The sequence below is a fragment of the Accipiter gentilis genome, chromosome 24 (genome assembly GCF_929443795.1).
Source record: "Accipiter gentilis chromosome 24, bAccGen1.1, whole genome shotgun sequence".
Classification (NCBI taxonomy): domain Eukaryota; kingdom Metazoa; phylum Chordata; class Aves; order Accipitriformes; family Accipitridae; genus Astur; species Astur gentilis.
Genome location: NC_064903.1, coordinates 15,078,606 through 15,095,966, shown reverse-complemented (window position 1 = coordinate 15,095,966; position 17,361 = coordinate 15,078,606). Strand labels below are relative to the sequence as shown.

Here is a 17,361-nt window from a genome sequence, read left to right as displayed (position 1 = left end):
TCATTTTCTACTGCAAGCCAGCCACGCAGCTCCAAAGAGGTAGTTTCTTTTGTCCCATCAGAAGTGGTTTTAAAAAAAATGCCCCAAATTTAAAAAAAAAAAAAAAAAAAGAAAAAATTCAGCTTTCACCTGGCAGTATAATTGGCTCAGCTTGCTTTCACAAGCCGAGTAATGTAAGCAGATAACATAAGCTGTTCTGCTAAAACCTCACCCCAGAGAAATCTTCAAATGAGGGGTGGAGATATACAGGTAGAAGGGATTTCATTTTTGAAGTCACTCTAATAGCTTTTTGTTTAAAACTAGGCAACAGGGTTAAATTTATTAGAAGTAGTACTGACTGTATGTAAATAGTTTGGCCAGTCTAATGGGTTAAACAGCCTCTGGAAGAAACTGAAACTGATCTTTTCAGGAATTCAGGTCTAGTTTTGTTGGGTACAGCAAAAATTTACTGTGTGCTACTAATACTTCTCCAAAAACTTTTACAAATTTGCAGCTAAGTTGACTTGAAGTGACCTGTTTAGGGAAATCATGTAAAATGGAAGGATTTAAAAAAAACCCCACAACTTTTTTTTGCAGTTAATAATTGAAAGATCAGGTTTTCTTCCCAAAGTTTAAGCAAGCTGGAGTGAGCAGTATAGTTGATATGTACAGATAAACAACCCTAGTAAAGACCACATCAAAGGAACATGGTTTTGACCTCACTGAGCAGGTGTATGGAAAGAAGCTACTTCTTAACTATCTGCACAAACTCATCTGTAATGGCTCAAGAGGAGGCCAACTTCATTTATTTCTTAGAATTAATTTAATCCCAACCTTAGAGTTTTGCGAAGTTGAGGGCCGCCTGTCTTTTGATCCCTTCACACTGGTGTGTAGTGTATTTCCCTCATCAGAGAAGCCTGAGCAATGCCCACAGGATGGTAAAACAAGGAGTGAGACTACGGTATCCATCCTAACCACGCTAACCACACTGCACATCACGTAGGACTTTGCAAATAACTATTTCCAAGTATGATGATGGGAAAGCAGTTCAGATTTACGTGGTACTTTTTGAACATGTTAGTTTTATGATGTAGGATAGATAAAACATAACCTATTTACTCAGCAGACTTGTTTAATAGAGGAAAACCTGAAGTTTATTTGAAATGAGAGGATGTCCCAAGGTGCAGGAACACTAGGAGTTAAGAACCACCTTATTCTACCAGCTGCTCTAGCATCAGTGGGAGGGAGTAGGCAAGTTAGATGCTGTTAAGCAATTCTGTTTGATGCTGTCTCTCTGTTATGGCACACTTAAAGTATTGCAAAGCACACACTGAATTTATAATTCATGCTAACAAATATTGTGTGCAGTTTCCTTCCACTAAATGTCTAAATCTGTTTTAACAAAATAAAATTTTAGGGAGGCTCCTAAATTAGCATTTTTGTGACCTACTTTCTGAAGTCAGAATTTTATTTGTAATGGTATGGAGCAATTGGAGGGGATAGGATGATTTGCAGAAGTTTCTGTTTTCTGTTATGTATAAACTGACCTGTTATTTCAAATCTGTTACACAGATTTACTGTTTTCTGACCATATCTAAAAATACTAATTTATTTTTGTATGTTAAAAGTATTAATTAAGAAATAGGAATTACTGCTTTGGGCTGCGAATTAATAGATTGCTTTGAAGAAATATCTAATTCATACAGCTACTAATTTTTTATCATTCACTTGTATATATTTTACATTGATAAACGTAAGACCAAAAATCAGAAGTGCGGCTTTTTTCAGGGATATTGCATAGTTTATATTTTGCAATGCTTGCTGCTAAATGATGTCAGCAAATTGAAATGTTCCAACTTTTTCACTGTCCCTTCAAGTGGAAGTACAAGTTCACAAACTTGAATATAGTCTGTAGTCTTTCGTTTTGGTTAATGGCTGTAAGGTATATTGAGACATAAAAAAATTGAACAAGGAGTTTTTATCAACTATATTCAATCTTAAAAATGGAACTTATTAAAATTTTGGCCTCTTCTGTAAAAATTAACGTGATTACGTCTTGCACATAATTTGATCTGTTTTGCTCCCTCTTAAAATAAAAGGTGGCTTTAATGAGTCACAGCTTCCATTTTAGTGAATTGTTCATGGGATAGGCAGGCTCAGGAACAACTGGGTTAAACCAAGAGATTATTTGAAAAATCTAGGGCATGTGCTCTCTCTGTTCACTTGATTAGTTTTCATAATTCATCCTTGTTTCCACAGCAAAAAGCAGGGTAATACATGCAAACAAGAAGCAGTTCTCTTTCTTTTGTGCTCCGTCATATCTGTAATTTTACTGGAGAAAGTCAGTGAAGTGGGGAAAAAGGTTATATTGTGTGTGAATGTTTAGAATGAATCTTGGTTTGTTTTGTGAAAATCCATAGGATCTGAGAGGCAGATGCTATTTTGGGATGTCTGTCTGTGACTCTGCTTCAATTCTTTTCTGTTTGACTACAGGTGCATGAAGAACAGAGGAGATATTTCCGCTTATCAGAGATGATGTGGAGAGACACTTTGTGAGTAACTGATGTGTTTTCTAAAAAGCCCAAAATGCTAATGTGGGAATTAAATCCCCCACCCTGACTTAGAATAACTGTACTATTTGCCTGACAGTTTCATTTGGTTCTGGAAAGCTGTGAATATAGAGCCCTTCATGGAAACCATAGACAAAGTTGATTGTTAGAATAAAGAGCCTGAAAACAGATAATAGAATATGTGTGGTTTCATAAATGATTAACGATGACGCCGAGCTTTTCTATAGTGATCAGTCTACTGTTGACTGCTGAATGTGTTCTAGACATCAGTTAAAAACCCCTGACATTGTGTATGTGGGTAACCTTTAGCGGGGTTAACTCAGTACTTAACAGAAGTCTTTGTCAAGCTTACAGGCACTATCTAGTCTACATGACAGGTTATTAACACTTTATTGTCCTTGTCCAATTTTGATTGGAAGTCTGATATATTTGCTGTAACGAAGATGGGAATAGTAGCAGTTAATACAAGCTTTCCTGAAAGTTTTCAGTCCTGTCTGCTGGAACACAACAATACTCTGGGAGCATGCAGCTAAACTATGCTCCCAAAATATTACAGGAAAGGAAGAACCTCTATGACAGAATATAACTGTATCTAAATAAGTACTTAAAGGATTTACTTTTGTGGAAACAAGGTCATTTTTTATGATCACAGTTAGGTGATACAATGTCTTATTTTTTCAGATGGACTCCATAAATATGCTATGTTTCTAGTGCTGTAGACTCATCAACCAGCTCTTTCCTTTGGGGCAATTAGCCCCAGTGTTTCTCTTCCCCCCCCCCCCCCCCCCCCAAATTTGCAGTAACAGTTGAGAATTAAAGCAGCATGTTATTTTAGGATTTTCTCTTATATAATGTATTCACGGGTTTTTTTTAAGTATAATATGAGAAATGTAATCTTGAGTGCTTTTTTTTAAACCATAAGCTTTGATACTCTGGAGCTACTGTTTTGTTCTGATGATAATTATCTAGGAGAGTGGTGCCTTTGTGGACAACTTCAGTGCTTTTCTTGGCACTAAAGAGCTCAAGTTAGAATAACTGCTGTTACCTCGGGCACCTTGATTTCTAAATTTTTTTTGCATTTGTAGTACTAATGCTGCACCATGAAAAGTCTGTTCTTTTTTTAATTGAAAAATATCCTTTTATTATAATAGTTCAGCCAGGGTCAACTTGCCACAACTAGTAATCGCTTAAAGTACTAGGTAGGAAACAGTTTGGGCTCTTACATGGGATTCGCCTTTTTTGTTACCTATATGCAAGGAAAAGGTTTTTAAATGGTTTTTAGGCTTCTGTCATCCTGGAGCCCTTTGCGTATTTTCACAGATATGGTTTTGTGATTTGTAGTTTAGTAACTACTTTAAAAAAATTGTCATTAATGATTAATTCCCTCATTCTGGGGTGAGGTTTGGCATCTGCAAATAGTGGCTGGTATTCTGTCTTGCTTTCAGTCAAGAGAAAATCTGCTGCAAGATAATATTAGCTTGTAGTCATTTTTCCCTTGGCTTCTCCCAGGCCCTGCTTGCCAGTTTAGGATTTCTTTACTACACCAACCTCGCCAGGTGCTGGATTTTTTATGAAGCAGTAAGAGAGATCCTTGTGCTGATCCAGCTGACATACCTAGGAGATAGTATTGATTTGATTTACTCTGTGATCTTGAGATCACTCTCTTGTGGCCAAAGTCCATGAAGACTTTTTGCCACAGTTGGCTGAGTGGCACTGATAATATGGAATATTATTTAATAATAATATAACTTTTAAGAATAATAATTAACATTTTTAATAAAAATGTTACCTTCTGTGATACCCTTTGTGAGTAACCAGAATAGTGGATTATTAGATTCCTGTCATGGCCCACGTTGTTCTCCTTGTTTTCAGATTCTGGTCAGGGCTCAAGCAGAGTTCCTGGATTAGATCTTGGGGGCAGAGCTTCCTTCTGCAGCTCCTCGAACTGCTCTGGTCTGCTCTGAGACAGTCATCTTTTGGCAGTCCCACCTCTGACCCAGTAAGTCAGGTAGGACCTGCTCAGGGGTCTGCTACTTCCTCAGGCTGCTTCCTTCATGGATGACACTGTTCTTAAAAGTGTCCCTGTTTAAATTCTCCAAACTCAACAACAGAGATTTCTGCTGTTAGTAATGAGGTGAGGGGGTATGACCAAAGACTTGGTTTGGTTCATATTCTTTTGTTTCAGCTTTCTAGGCTGCTTCCTTAGGACAAAGGAGCTTCTTCATGACTAAAAAATTTTAGCCTTTAAAAAAAAAAAAAAAAGTTCTTTAAACTCTTATTTTATATTTCTAGAAGGTATAAGGGTGAATGAAGGAAGTAGAGGTTGTGTGGCCATCTGCTCTGTACAGGCTACAGTGTGTTAGACAAGTATAGTTGTATTTACTTGCCAGCTGGGTATCACTCTACAGAGCTTGGAAAAACTTGCAGTTGAGAAATAACTTCATTATTTTTTTAATAAGAAATCTTTGTTATCAGCTTAATAAAATTGGAACTTGATTGATCTCCTTTTTTTTCTAACAAGAAATATAGTTTAGGTACAAGTGTTCCAAGTATCAGTCTACATAATTTAAAATATTTTCATAGTGATGCCACTGTTACTGATAATACATACATTTTTCTTTGAGTGTGTTTATAGATGTTGACTATATTTTGGTGTGGTAATTTTTGGAAAAGGGTCCATGAAAAATAGACAACAGTTATTTTGTGGGGCTAGCATTTAATTTGTACCCATAGTTGCTGTTAAGGACCTTTTAGTTGCATACTAGTCAGCTTTTCATGGTCTTCAGCATATGGCTGGGTCAGGTTATGCTCTGATACTTAAGAGAGCGGATAAGGCTTACAGCCAGCGACACCCACCGTGAACAGTGTTTCTGGATTTGCCTACATTAAGACTCCTCTGTGTCAGCATTAGTAGCTGCAATAACAGGTAATATTTATCTGGCTAGTTTCATTAGTTCTTACGGGATTATTGCAAGGGTAAATATGGGTAAGATATAATGGGATAGCTTGTGAATTTAATGGAGTTTAGCCCTTATTGCAGGGTGGAGGTGCAGGAACTGGTTTCTTTTCTCAGTTCTATGCGTTTATAACCTTGGCTTTAACCTCTGTGCTGTAATACCTCTTTCTGTGAGTGGTATTTATACAGTTACATAAAGTTTGTGGGTTGAATAATGGAAATTGCTATTTACCTGTTACTATTGTTTTTATCATGGTTATTACTATGCACTTATGATGTGCAGTATTTCTGGTTAAAAGTGAAAAACCATTTCACCTTTTGAATGTTCAAGCAGCAAGCTTTAAAGGGCTTAAAATATATACTGCAACTTAGTTAATTAAGTTAAAAAGTGGCTTTGCTAATAAAGTGAGAATGTACTTTTTCATTTAGTAGTATTGACTCCTACATTCATAAACTTCAAAAATACTAATTCCTAAGTATACTGGATGTTTAACTTAAAATTGTAGAAATAATGTACTTCAAAACAGAGATGCACACCCATTCCCTATGGTGATTTTTTTCCTGACAGGCTGAATGAGGGTGCCTTGTTCTACTTGACATCCGCCCATGTCCGAGTAAGTCAAATATGTACAATAGCAATAGGTACTTGAGTTGTGCCCTCAGTAATCAGTAGATTAGGGGTGTATGTGACAAGTTGGACACTGAAGGGACATGCTGTATCTAAGCTATTCAGTTTCCTCCTGAATGGACTAATATGTTCCGTTGGCCTTCCCTGATCTTAGTAACACATAAAGCTTTATGCTCTCAAAATAACTGACAGTGAGCAGCTGGTTTCTTACCAGGATTTTTTTCACCACTAGTGAGGAGAAAGTGGGATCCAAATGTCATGAGTCCTGTTATCTTCCTGGAGATAATACAGGTTTTTCTTATTTGCTGGATTGCTTCTGTGTGGTTTGGGGTTTTTTGGGTTGGTTTTTTTTTTATGTGCAATGTTTATCTAATCAAACTCTTGTCAATGGAGTCTTACTTCACCAGTGTGGATTTATTAAGTACAGGTGGTGATGAATGAGCTTTAATATGCTGAAGTTGTAGCCAAAGGTGACTTATATTGGAGAAAGGCTTTATGAGGGATGGAAAATGCAGGTGAAATGCAAGTCCTTTACAGAGCACTGAAGATATGGTAAAGCTGTAAGGACTCAAATGTTTTAAGAACATTTCTACATCAAATTGATTAGATGTTTTTGGGCCAACTAATAAGCTTCATAATAGTTTAATTCATCTTGCCATAAAGATGTGAGAGTTTACATTTGGTTCATTGTGCAAATCCAGGGATGAAACAGCTGATCAGCTGACTTACAATTCAAAAGAATATTTCACTTAAAACAATATTTCGATACAAACACCTCAGCATTGCAAAAATTCTGCTTTCTGCTACTTTACTTTCAGTGCAGTGGGTTGAGACTGTCCTTGCACAGTGCCCTGACCTAGTGTCACATGCAGCCGCTTGTGGAAGCGGATGAGTTTCCAGTCCCTGCCCCATTTGTGGGAAAGATGTGATGCTGTGTAGTAAGGTAGTTTTTTTTGTTCTTGGAAATCTTCAGGTAAAAGCTAACTTTGCTGGCAGTAAAATAAAGGCATTGAAGAATGGGAGTGAAGGGGGCAAGGGAGAACCCTTCTGCCACCTGTAACACAGGTTAGGTACGTGGGACTCGCCAGCCTGATTCTTCACAGCTTACTGTCCAAAACCTGCAATACAGCCTGGAACGGTGGATGTGTGTGGCAGGAGGTGCCCCTTCCACTGCAGTCTGGGAGAGACGTATCTGTGGGGTCTACAGGATGGGAAGTGTTGGTGGGGAAGGGCTGTCTGTCTCTGCTCTCGATGAGGTTGTCAGCTACAAAGGTGTAGCAGGCAGGCTGAGGTGTTAGTTTAGGCACAAGGTAGAGGTCGGAGGCAGTGTCATCTTCAAGGTCATTGGTGTGGAAAGAGAGGCTCATCTGAAATAGATAAACTTTAGAAATAATGTACAAAGAGAGGAGCAACCTCTGATGACTTGTGGCAGACACAAACTAGTGGATTAGAGTTTGAGTAAAAGAGAGCTCCAGCTATGAATTGTTCTACATGTCACTTAATGACTATTAGCAGACAGGTCTGGTTTTAAACTTTAGTTACATACATCTTTATATAAAATGCCAGTCTGCGTTTGCTTTGAAATTTAACAATGACTCGGGTATTGTCAGACTTGTCGCTCTTAGCGTTCAAATCTGAAAGCCCATAACTGCCAAAATGTGGATTGACTTGGGAGCCAAGATCCATTAGGGCACAGATGCCAGTGTACTTAGGCAATGAAATAATCCCATTTTAGATCAGGAGCACAGAAGCTTGATTGTGTTCCTGCAAATGTTATGCAGAGGTTGAAATTGCTGAATGGTTTTGAGATTATAGGTTTGATTGCGATTGTATAAAGGGTTTTCTTCTCCCATGTTAACAGCTCTAGAGGTTTATTCTGCTGTCTGTATGTCTTATTAAAGGTTGCTGTAGGTATGCAGTGAAACAGTTTGTATTCTGATTTGGTGCAGGCATCCTTCTGGACCATTTTGGCAAATGTTTTAGGATGATGAGGGCAAGGCAGTAGATCTTTTGGAGCTTTAGACTCCGCACATTGGTAATGTTTCCATTGCTAGCTTGTATCTTGCACGTTAGAGTATATTTTTCACAAGCCAGATGTTTACATGGGTTTAATGTAAGTGTTCTGTGTGCTGTACAAGCTAGTTTTGCAGTAGAATGGTTTACATAAAACAAGAATTACTTGCACTGATTTTAAATATGGTTTTGTATTACGGAGTTCAGCGTAGTGGATCCTGTTCTATTAAACAGTCTCACTTCCTTTTTTAGTGTATGCGGCTTACCTGAAATTACACTGCTTGTAAATGGCATTTCAGGAAGTCTGAACTGATCTAGCATATGCCTACTACTGAACTTTAATGAACTCCTGTGTACGATATGAAGTGTGTTTGGTTTTTAGTAGTAAAGCTTCCTTAAAGTTTTAGACTTGGACAGTTTCACACAACTTTTGTTTTTAATGATGATCTCTTGCTTTTGCTTCAAGGAGCCAAAACTGAGTAGTTTTGGAAATGGTATGTTGATTTATTTATTTTTTAAAAAAACATAGTAAGGAACATTGTCTTTTCAATTAAAGAGAAAAATCCATGGGGAATATTTCTTTTAAATGTTTGTCTGATGCCCTCTAATGCTTGCTCCTAAGCAACCCTGACTCAACAGGTGTTGCATCTGGGTGCTTGCAGCTGGATCAGGATAGCCTCTAGTGGAAAGGCCCGAGTCTCTGCTACTGTGCCAGCAGAGTGCTTAGCAATCAGCTTGCACCTCTTCTCATGTTTAGTTTGGGTGGCTTTTGATCAAAGATAATCAACATTTTGTACTGGGTTTGCAGGAGGTGAAGTGCTACTTCAACAATTGCTGCTTACTTGCACTTGTATTTCTCACCTGTGCTACGTCAATCCTGAGCTCCTCATTCTTGCTGCAAAGGCTTGTGGATAGTCTACCTTACTGGAGGAAGTCTTGTGTTTTAAATTAAAAAAATAAAAATAAAAATTTGAAGAAATTTATGAACTTATGAAGCAGATTTCTCATTTTTTACTTCATCTGTATGAATGACTGACACTGTGACAAGTGTAGATTTTTTTTTTTATTCTTTTGAATTTAAAGATACTATGTTTTTACTTAATTTTATGTGTATGTGAAAATGCTATGAAAAGTACAGCTCAATAGCTAATTTGCAGAAACTCTCCTTAGGTAATACGTTGTTTGAATACTCACCTGACAAGCAATGCTGGTATACAAAGATAAAACATCTTTCATCCAAAGTGCTTATAACTCAGAGCGCAAAATGAGATAGCAGGTGCAGTTGAGGATCTACGGAAAATCAAACTGAGTGACTAAGAAGAAAGTTGTAGCATATCAGCACTCTGTCAAGTGCCATGTATCATTGCTGACTTGGTGGTTGTTTTGAAGGAGAAATTATTGCTGCTTTTTTTAAGGCACCTTTGTGCATAAGGGGTTGCATGAAAGAAAACACAGAGGTGCTTGTTGGACAGTTTGCCAAAGGTTGATCTAATTAAGGGGAACAAATGTTGCAAAAGCAGCAAAGCTGAGCCCTGAAGGGCATTAGAAAGCAGCTTTTCATGCTTGATGTGGTGAGAGAAACAGGAGTATTGGATGGATGCACTGTAGTAAATTAATGTGTCTGAAGGGATAACGCAGGAAGACATTTCAGAAGTTTCAAAGGTTTAAGAAATGTGGAGCTTTTCTGAAACCAGGATAATTTAATTTTGTGAAAGATAGATTTTACTTGACTAGATAACGAGGGAGAAAAGGTTGCATCTTGAAGATGTTGGAGAAATAGTTCTGGAAAAAATTGTTGTATATTTGATGGTAACTCTTTATACAGGCAGCACACACTTGTGAAAGATAGCTTGTTTTTTTCAGTTTATCCTAACTGACTTGATAACATAAATTGATAAGTCATTTATCAATGTAACTACATTTGTTTAAGGCTCTTGCTAGCCTGAATGTGTAAGTTCTTTAGAGAAACAGCACCCTTTGTGTTTCCTGTATCTTCAATCTCTTGCCAAGTGAAAACATCCTGCAAACAAAACACTCTTTCTTTACTCCCCCCAGCAAACAAATTACCAGTCAGGCAAAATTGCACATCCCTAACAATGTAGTACTGCAGGCAAGATGAAAAGCATAAATGTAGATCTGTCTGAAGACTCAAAGTAGTATGTAGGTAGAAAAGAAGAAATAAAAAAGATTATTTTGATACAAATATTGTCACATTCACCCAAGGCTTTACAATATTAAAATGTCTAAAGGCCTAGTTCAACTTTTGAATCTCATTTTCATTCTTGATGCTTTGTTGGCAAAGAGAACAACTAGTAAAGTTCAGTAATTTTTTTTTTAATACAGAATATTTTCATTGTCTGGAATGCTTTGTGGTGACAAAAGTGGCTTATTATTGATTTTCATTGGAAAGTAATTCAGTTTGTAACACATTTTCAAGAAAGATTTTTTAATGAAGAAAAAAGGAAAAGATAAGTGCATCCTTGTGAAGGGAGTACCCCATCTTCTCTACAACTACATTTTAGGTATTGGAAACCTGTGATTAGATCTGTCTAAACTTTTTCTTCTCCAAGTTGAACAAAGATGAGTAATTAAGAAAAAGAACAATTCAATTTTCTCATTTCATTTACTGTTTGTGCTTCAAATTAGGATCAAGTCTGCTATTATTTCTGTTCAGACTTTTAGCAGTTGAGGAGCAGTGAATGGTCGTTGAACTGAAACGGAATACTATGATGATACTTCCTCCTAGATGTTCTCCTTGTGTTCATAAAGCACACATGAATACACGACAAGTTAATTAGAAATTAGCATCCTACATTAGATCCTGTCTTTGCAGGTCAAAAGAAGACTAACTGAAGTTTATGGTAGTCAAGGGAGTAGCAGAAATACAGGCAACACAGATGAGAAGTAGAGAGTAAATTCATGGAGAAAGAATTAGTGTGCAGTAGGTTTTCGGAAGATTGGAATAAAGGCTTTTCATTGAGATTGACACTTTTTATATTGTCACAATTTTTCCTTTTTTAACATCAGACTTTTCAGTTGATGGAATTTATTCTTGAGTCAGTTTTCTTTCTTCTGCTGTTAATAGCCTTGACATATTTCTGTAAAAACCTCAAAAAGTAGTATGGAGATGGACATCATGTAGATACTGTTGTGCCTGTTAAGATTTTAGAATGTGGCTCATCTACTTTGTGGCTTTCTGTGACTCATTTTTATTTCTTCAAACAAAAAAACCTAATTATCTTATAAAAAATAAAATATGGACTCCACAGATCTTTGGCAGGTATTTGCTGCAACTTCATGTGTCTACCATGTGAAACACACTTCAGTGTGTCTACTCTTATCTAAAATTGCGTATTACATTTCATCTCCTTTGGCCGACAGGGGAGTTACTAACCTGAGTGGCGTGGATCATTCTGTGCTCAGAGGGGAGGTGTCAGCAGCGCTTCATGACACATATCTTGCAAGTTGTATTGGGTTTGTGTGGCAAGGTTTTGGTAGCAGGAAGGTTGCAGGGGTGGCTTCTCTGAGAAGCTGCTGGAAGCTTCCCCTGTGTCCAACAGAGCCAACACCAGCCGGCTCTAAGACGGACCCACCGCCGGCCAAGGCCCAGCCCATCAGTGATAGTGGTAGCGCCTCTGGGAGAACATATTTAAAAAGGAAAAAAAAGTTGCTGGGACAGACAGAAATGGCAGCCGGAGAGAGGAGTGAGAACATGTAAGAGAAACAACCCTGCGGACCCCAAGGTCAGTGAAGAAGGAGGGGGCGCAGGCGTTGGAGCAGAGATTCCCCTGCAGCCCGTGGGGAAGCCCCTGGTGAGGCAGGCTGTCCCCCTGCAGCCAGGGAGGTCCACGGTGGAGCAGATCTCCACCTGCAGCCCGGGGAGGACCCCACACTGGAGCAGGTGGGTTCCCGAAGAAGGCTGTGACCCCGTGGGAAGCCCGCGCTGGAGCAGGCTCCTGGCAGGACCTGCGGATCTGTGGAGAGAGGAGCCCACGGAGCAGGTTTTCTGGCAGGACATGTGACCCCATGGGAAGGACCCATGCTGGAGCAGTGTGCTCCTGAAGGACTGCACGCCGTGGAAAGGACCCATGCTGGAGCAGTTCGTGAAGAACTGCAGCCCATGGGAAGGACCCACGTTGGAGAAGTTCATGGAGGACTGTCTCCTGTGGGTGGGACCCCACACTGGAGCAGGGGAAGTGTGTGATGAGTCCTGCCCCTGAGGAGGATGAAGCAGCAGAAAATAGCGTGTGATGAACTGACTGTAAACCCCATTCCCTGTCCCCCCTGTGTCATTTGGGGGGTGGGAGGGGGGTGGGGGGGGGGTGGTAGAGAATCCAGGAGTGAAGTTGTGCCTGGGAAGAAGGGAGGGGTGGAGTGCAGGTGTTCTGAGATTTGGTTTTATTTCTCATTACCCTACTCTGGTTGACTGGTAATAATTGAGTTAATTTTCCCCAAGCTGAGTTGGTTTTGCCCATCATGGTAATTGGTGAGTGATCTCTCCTGTCCTTATCTTGACCCACAAGCCCTTTGTTATATTTTCTCTCCCCTGTCCAGCTGAGGAGGGGGAGTGATAGAACAGCTTTGGTGGGCACCTGGTGTCCAGCCGGGGTCAACCTGCCACACAAGTGCCTGAATTCCTGCAGAGATGTCAGTGGGGTTTTTTTAGGATGGCAGCCTGGAAGCTTTTTTCCCCCATCTGGAAACTGAGGAATTCTGGAAGAGCTAATTAGAAGATAACTTTAAGAAACAAAAGGACCTAGTTAGTGAGTTGTAAGCTAATTTGTTCTCAAATAATGGACTATGTTATTTTCAAACAAAGCAGAAAAAAAATCCAGCTTTAGTTCTAATGGTTCTCTAATCCAAGATTTCTGTGGATTTTTCTGGTTTAGTTGATCCAGCTGCCCTTGCATCTGCTTTTAGGTATCCAAAGACCAATTTTAGAACAAGGAGGCAATAACAGTTACTTATCAAATCTTTCAGCGTGCTAAAAACGTTTCTGATATGCCTGGAAAAGGATTTGTGTCTTAAAATATACTGAAATCACTATTCTGTTTTTCTTGATTACAGTCTACCTGCTATTTAATCTTTTTGTGCTTATTCTTTTTTTAGAAAGAAAACCCACAGATTTAGGGCAAGAGTAGAGATGATCATTTTGTCTTGGAATTAATTCCAGCAACCTTATTTCAGTGTCTTCCTTTCTTGAAATAAAGTTCTTAATAAAGGAACAATTATATTTTAACTAACTGAACCTAATTTCAGGAAGCTATAGAATTGTTTACATTTTTATTGTGCTGTACTTTGTACACCTGTAATGGTAGTTTTGTCTGATCCGATTAATTTGTTAGTGACTGGTTTCATTCTTTCAAAGAAACTAGAAAAATCAGTATGTTTCTAGTGCAGTATCTTTCTGTAGAAAATCTTTTAAGATATACACTATATCTTTGCTAGTTTTCATGCTTTTTGTAGTTGAATTAGGAACTTCATGCTTAAATGAAAACAAGCTTCGCTGCCGTAAGTTTATAATGAAATAGCTGCTGGTACAAAAGTTTCTGGCACTCCTTTGTAAAGGAGCTTCATTGTGCCAAGAATGTTAGTTCTGATTTGATTTTTTTCTGAGGATGTGACGGGTCTATTGGGTGCTTTTCTGCCCTGCTATATGAAATGTAGCAGCATGAATGAGAGTGTTTCAGTAGGGAAACAGTGTTGATAGGATTTGTTTTCCCTTGTAGGTGGTTGAAAATATTGCCACATCAAAAGGCATTGTCCATGACTAGCAGTTTTCCGATAATGCTCTTTAAGACTTCTACATTCTTTATTTCGATTCTTAATGACATTAAACCTTTCATTTAACTAGATTAATATATTTAAAGAACTGTTTTGAGCATTCTTCTTAGGAATGAATGCTCAATTATTTCTGTTCCAAAGGCTGTATTGACATTAAGCAACCTTATTTTTTAGCAAATTTAAACTAAAGAAATCTAATAAAGCTGTTTCTGTAGTTTCATTGACTGATCTTATGTACTTTTGATCTCAGTCTAAACAGATAATTCATGGGACAACAGTTTAAATTATTGAAGGTATGTTTTGGCAGTAGCTAAATCGTTCTTGAAGAATGCTCCAGCTCATCAGTATGCTGCACTCTGCTTCCAGGGGGATTTTTCACTAGTTGTTTGATCTTGAATTAGAAGCAACAGATTTTCTGCCCCCCCCCACCCCCGCCCCGGCACACAAGTTCCTTTTGTCCACTGGATGCGTTTATGGTGACTTGAGCATATTCATTTTCAAGTTTCACTTTTCAGACTTCTGTATGAGTGAAATTCTTACATACTGCTGTCACTCAGTGAATGCAAAGGGCCTTTTAGCAGTGTTTTGGTCAGTCACGTTTCCGCTTAGCATGAAGAATGGATGTTCAATGAATAATGCTGTAAATCTTGAAGAAAAAATTCTAAAAGCTTTCCTTAGAGCAGAGTTGTTACGTGTGTTCTCTCCATCTTCAAAAGCTTCCAGTCCAAACAGTATGTCTTTGCTCCAACTTGTTTCCCTCTAGTTTCCCTCTATGATTTTATTTAGCAGTCATGCCTCTCTCTGTCCATAGCAGTAACGTTACAAGTATTTTCTCTCCTTCTTATTAGGTCTATTAATTTATGTACTTTGTTCTTAAGCATGTGCACTTGAATATTTTAGAAGTACCTTTTCATTTGAAGTGTGAATGTTGGCATTTTCATATGAAGTCTTTTGAATATATTCATGTAAGAGTTAAAGTTAGAAAAGAAAGAACTGGAAAAAATCCCGTGGATTATTTTGAGGACATGACAAGCTTCTTATTTGTTGGACACTTGTGTTGGTCACATGTGGTCTCGGTATGGTGTGTATGACAGTGTTTGTGCTAGTTTAGGAGGAAATGATTTCTTAACCTCAGTGGAAGAATTAAGGTCTTAAGTAAAAAGTTTTTCTCCAATAAATACTTCTAGCTTTCCAAATTACTTTTCTTAACCAACCACTCCAAATGAAGTAAAAACTCACAGCTTTATTGTTGACTTGCATTTAAGTAAAATCTCTGGAATTTTTTTCAAGATTGACTAGGTAAAAACAATGGTTTCTTTGTGATGGAATATTTGATAAGAAAGCAAAAGTTGATCTTGTATGACTAGAAATTTATGTGCAGGCTTGATGAATACATTGGAAGCATAACACAGGGTGTACTGCTGTTAATCTTTTTTTGCATGAAGAAAGGAATGGTGGTTCAAAGTAGAAACACCCTCTTGCATATTTGAAAGCTGGGTTTTGGATCAGGTTAACATTCTGGGTTAACTGCAGTTAAATGCCCTCTATACATGGCTTCTGGATCCTAACATCTGTCCAAATGTAACTTTAGTATACGGCTAGTAAACCAGTGCCTCTGGCACATGAAATGTTTGCTACTTGATATTAATGTGGGAAGCAAATAGGTGTGGATCTGAAATATTTTATACTACGTATGAAGGAGCTGAGCCTACTGCTTTTAGTGGGATGGGTAAACTTGCAAACTAGGCTAGCTGCTTGGGAGTCTGGCTGGTTCGTACTGTGTTCAGTACTGCGTACGCAGTTTTTGCTGAAGAGATCCGACTCCGGAAGGTTCTCCAACTGGTGACATGATGTCAGCAGTGTAATGTAATCTCATGCTGATTGTCACTTTCCCTTTTGTTTCCATATGTCTGTCTTCTGTCACTTGGGTGGATGTGTGTTGGTTATAGCTGTTCTCTTGATGGCTGGTGGTGGGTGTAGTGTTATGAGTAATTGTTTCCCTGCTCAGTTTGGTGTTTATCTGCATGCATCAAGTTAAAAAGAGGGGCTTTATCCAAAGCGACTTTATGCTTATGGTAGGGTGCTTTAGAGTCCTAAATCTAAAATAATCTACTCAAACAGCATGTATAGCATTCTCCCTTTGAGGGAGTATGGGATTTGTTTTCTTCTGCGTGTAATTTGTCCACTGTGACCCTATATTAAACAGGGCGTAACGCTTTTGGGTACAGACTGACATAGTTCTTAAATTGATAATTTAAGAACATTCAAAAACTTAACTCTTGTTGTTTCAAAACCAAATCATTTTAATATGCAGTTTAAGCTGCCTTAGCTAGCAGCTGATCATCTAAACAAACACTTCTGGAATAAAAGTTGTCATCCTGAAAAGCAACAATGCTATCTTTAAATTCCTTTCTCCCAGAAAATACTTTTGGCACTAACGTTCAGCTATAATCAATGTCTTCCCCTATAGTCAAATATGGAAGAATTACATTGTTCTTTATTCAGAAAGGGAAGGGGAAGAAAATAAAACTTCTCAGTGGGTGCATCTGATTAAGTTTTATTTCATTTTGCTGATAAGAAAAGAAGTCACCTAATTTTGAAAAGGGAAGTATACCTTTATTTGTGGGTGCTAAATAGTTTGGTACTTCCTACATTTAAAAACAAATGAACAAAAGAAACCCCCAAAACAGCTGAAGGATGTGCCTTATTTGAAGGGGAAAAAACCCCTCACACCTGGACACCAAAAAACCTTGCATTATAAAACCCAACCAATCAAAAAAACCCCCACTTGCATATTCTTTTTTTTTTAATGCTAGAGGTGTTCTGTGTGTGTATGTTCATGTGTGCAGCTTGGTAATACATTTCTGATTCCATTGTCTTTGGACATTTGGGATGTGTCTGTGAGTCAGGTTTTAGTTCACTTGGATGCAAAACCAGGCATATATTAGAAAATAGTTGCACAGTGGTGGAGACTATGCTGGAAAAACAGGATATCCAATCTTGCTTGGATGTTCACTGTATGGGGAGATCAGTAGGGTTTGCATCTGAAATTGATTTGTTTTAATGAGCTGCACTTCAAGCTTGCTAACATTATTAAGGATATCTTATAAAAATGAGAAGTGCTAGGTTATATTTGCATTAGTGTCCTGCCCTAGACAGTGAAAGTTGAAGCAATTATTAAGTTTTCACATGATCTTCAGAGGTATTATAGAAGTATCCTGCAGGATCAGCGAAGGCTGTTGAGGGAAACAACTCTATTTTTTGGACAGTATGTTCTTCTATAGCCTGGTAACTACCAATCCCATAGATAGATGGACACTGAAATCTGAAATCCAGGTAGCAGTATGATTCCTGCAGGTTGTAGTAAATTCAACAACTGAAAATAACAGTGCACTGTTAAAATGCAGAAGTATGCCTGGCAGAGAAAACTT

General features: G+C 38.3%; 1 protein-coding gene across 8 annotated transcripts in view; it reads left to right on the top strand.

The window, feature by feature from the left end:
- KLHL13 (kelch like family member 13) overlaps positions 1-17,361 on the top strand; it is a 92,371-nt gene that overhangs the window by 16,787 nt on the left and 58,223 nt on the right. For 4 of the 8 annotated variants that reach the window (XM_049827516.1, XM_049827515.1, XM_049827511.1 and 1 more), the window contains one exon: positions 2,473-2,531. The exons of 2 other annotated variants lie outside the window; for them this stretch is intronic. In XM_049827516.1, the coding sequence (XP_049683473.1) occupies positions 2,512-2,531 (20 nt within the window). In that variant the 5' untranslated portion in view covers positions 2,473-2,511. Of the gene's footprint in view, positions 1-2,472; positions 2,532-5,435; positions 5,476-6,073; positions 6,120-17,361 lie in introns of those variants that run through there. 2 more of the 8 variants (XM_049827520.1, XM_049827518.1) reach the window with 2 other exon arrangements.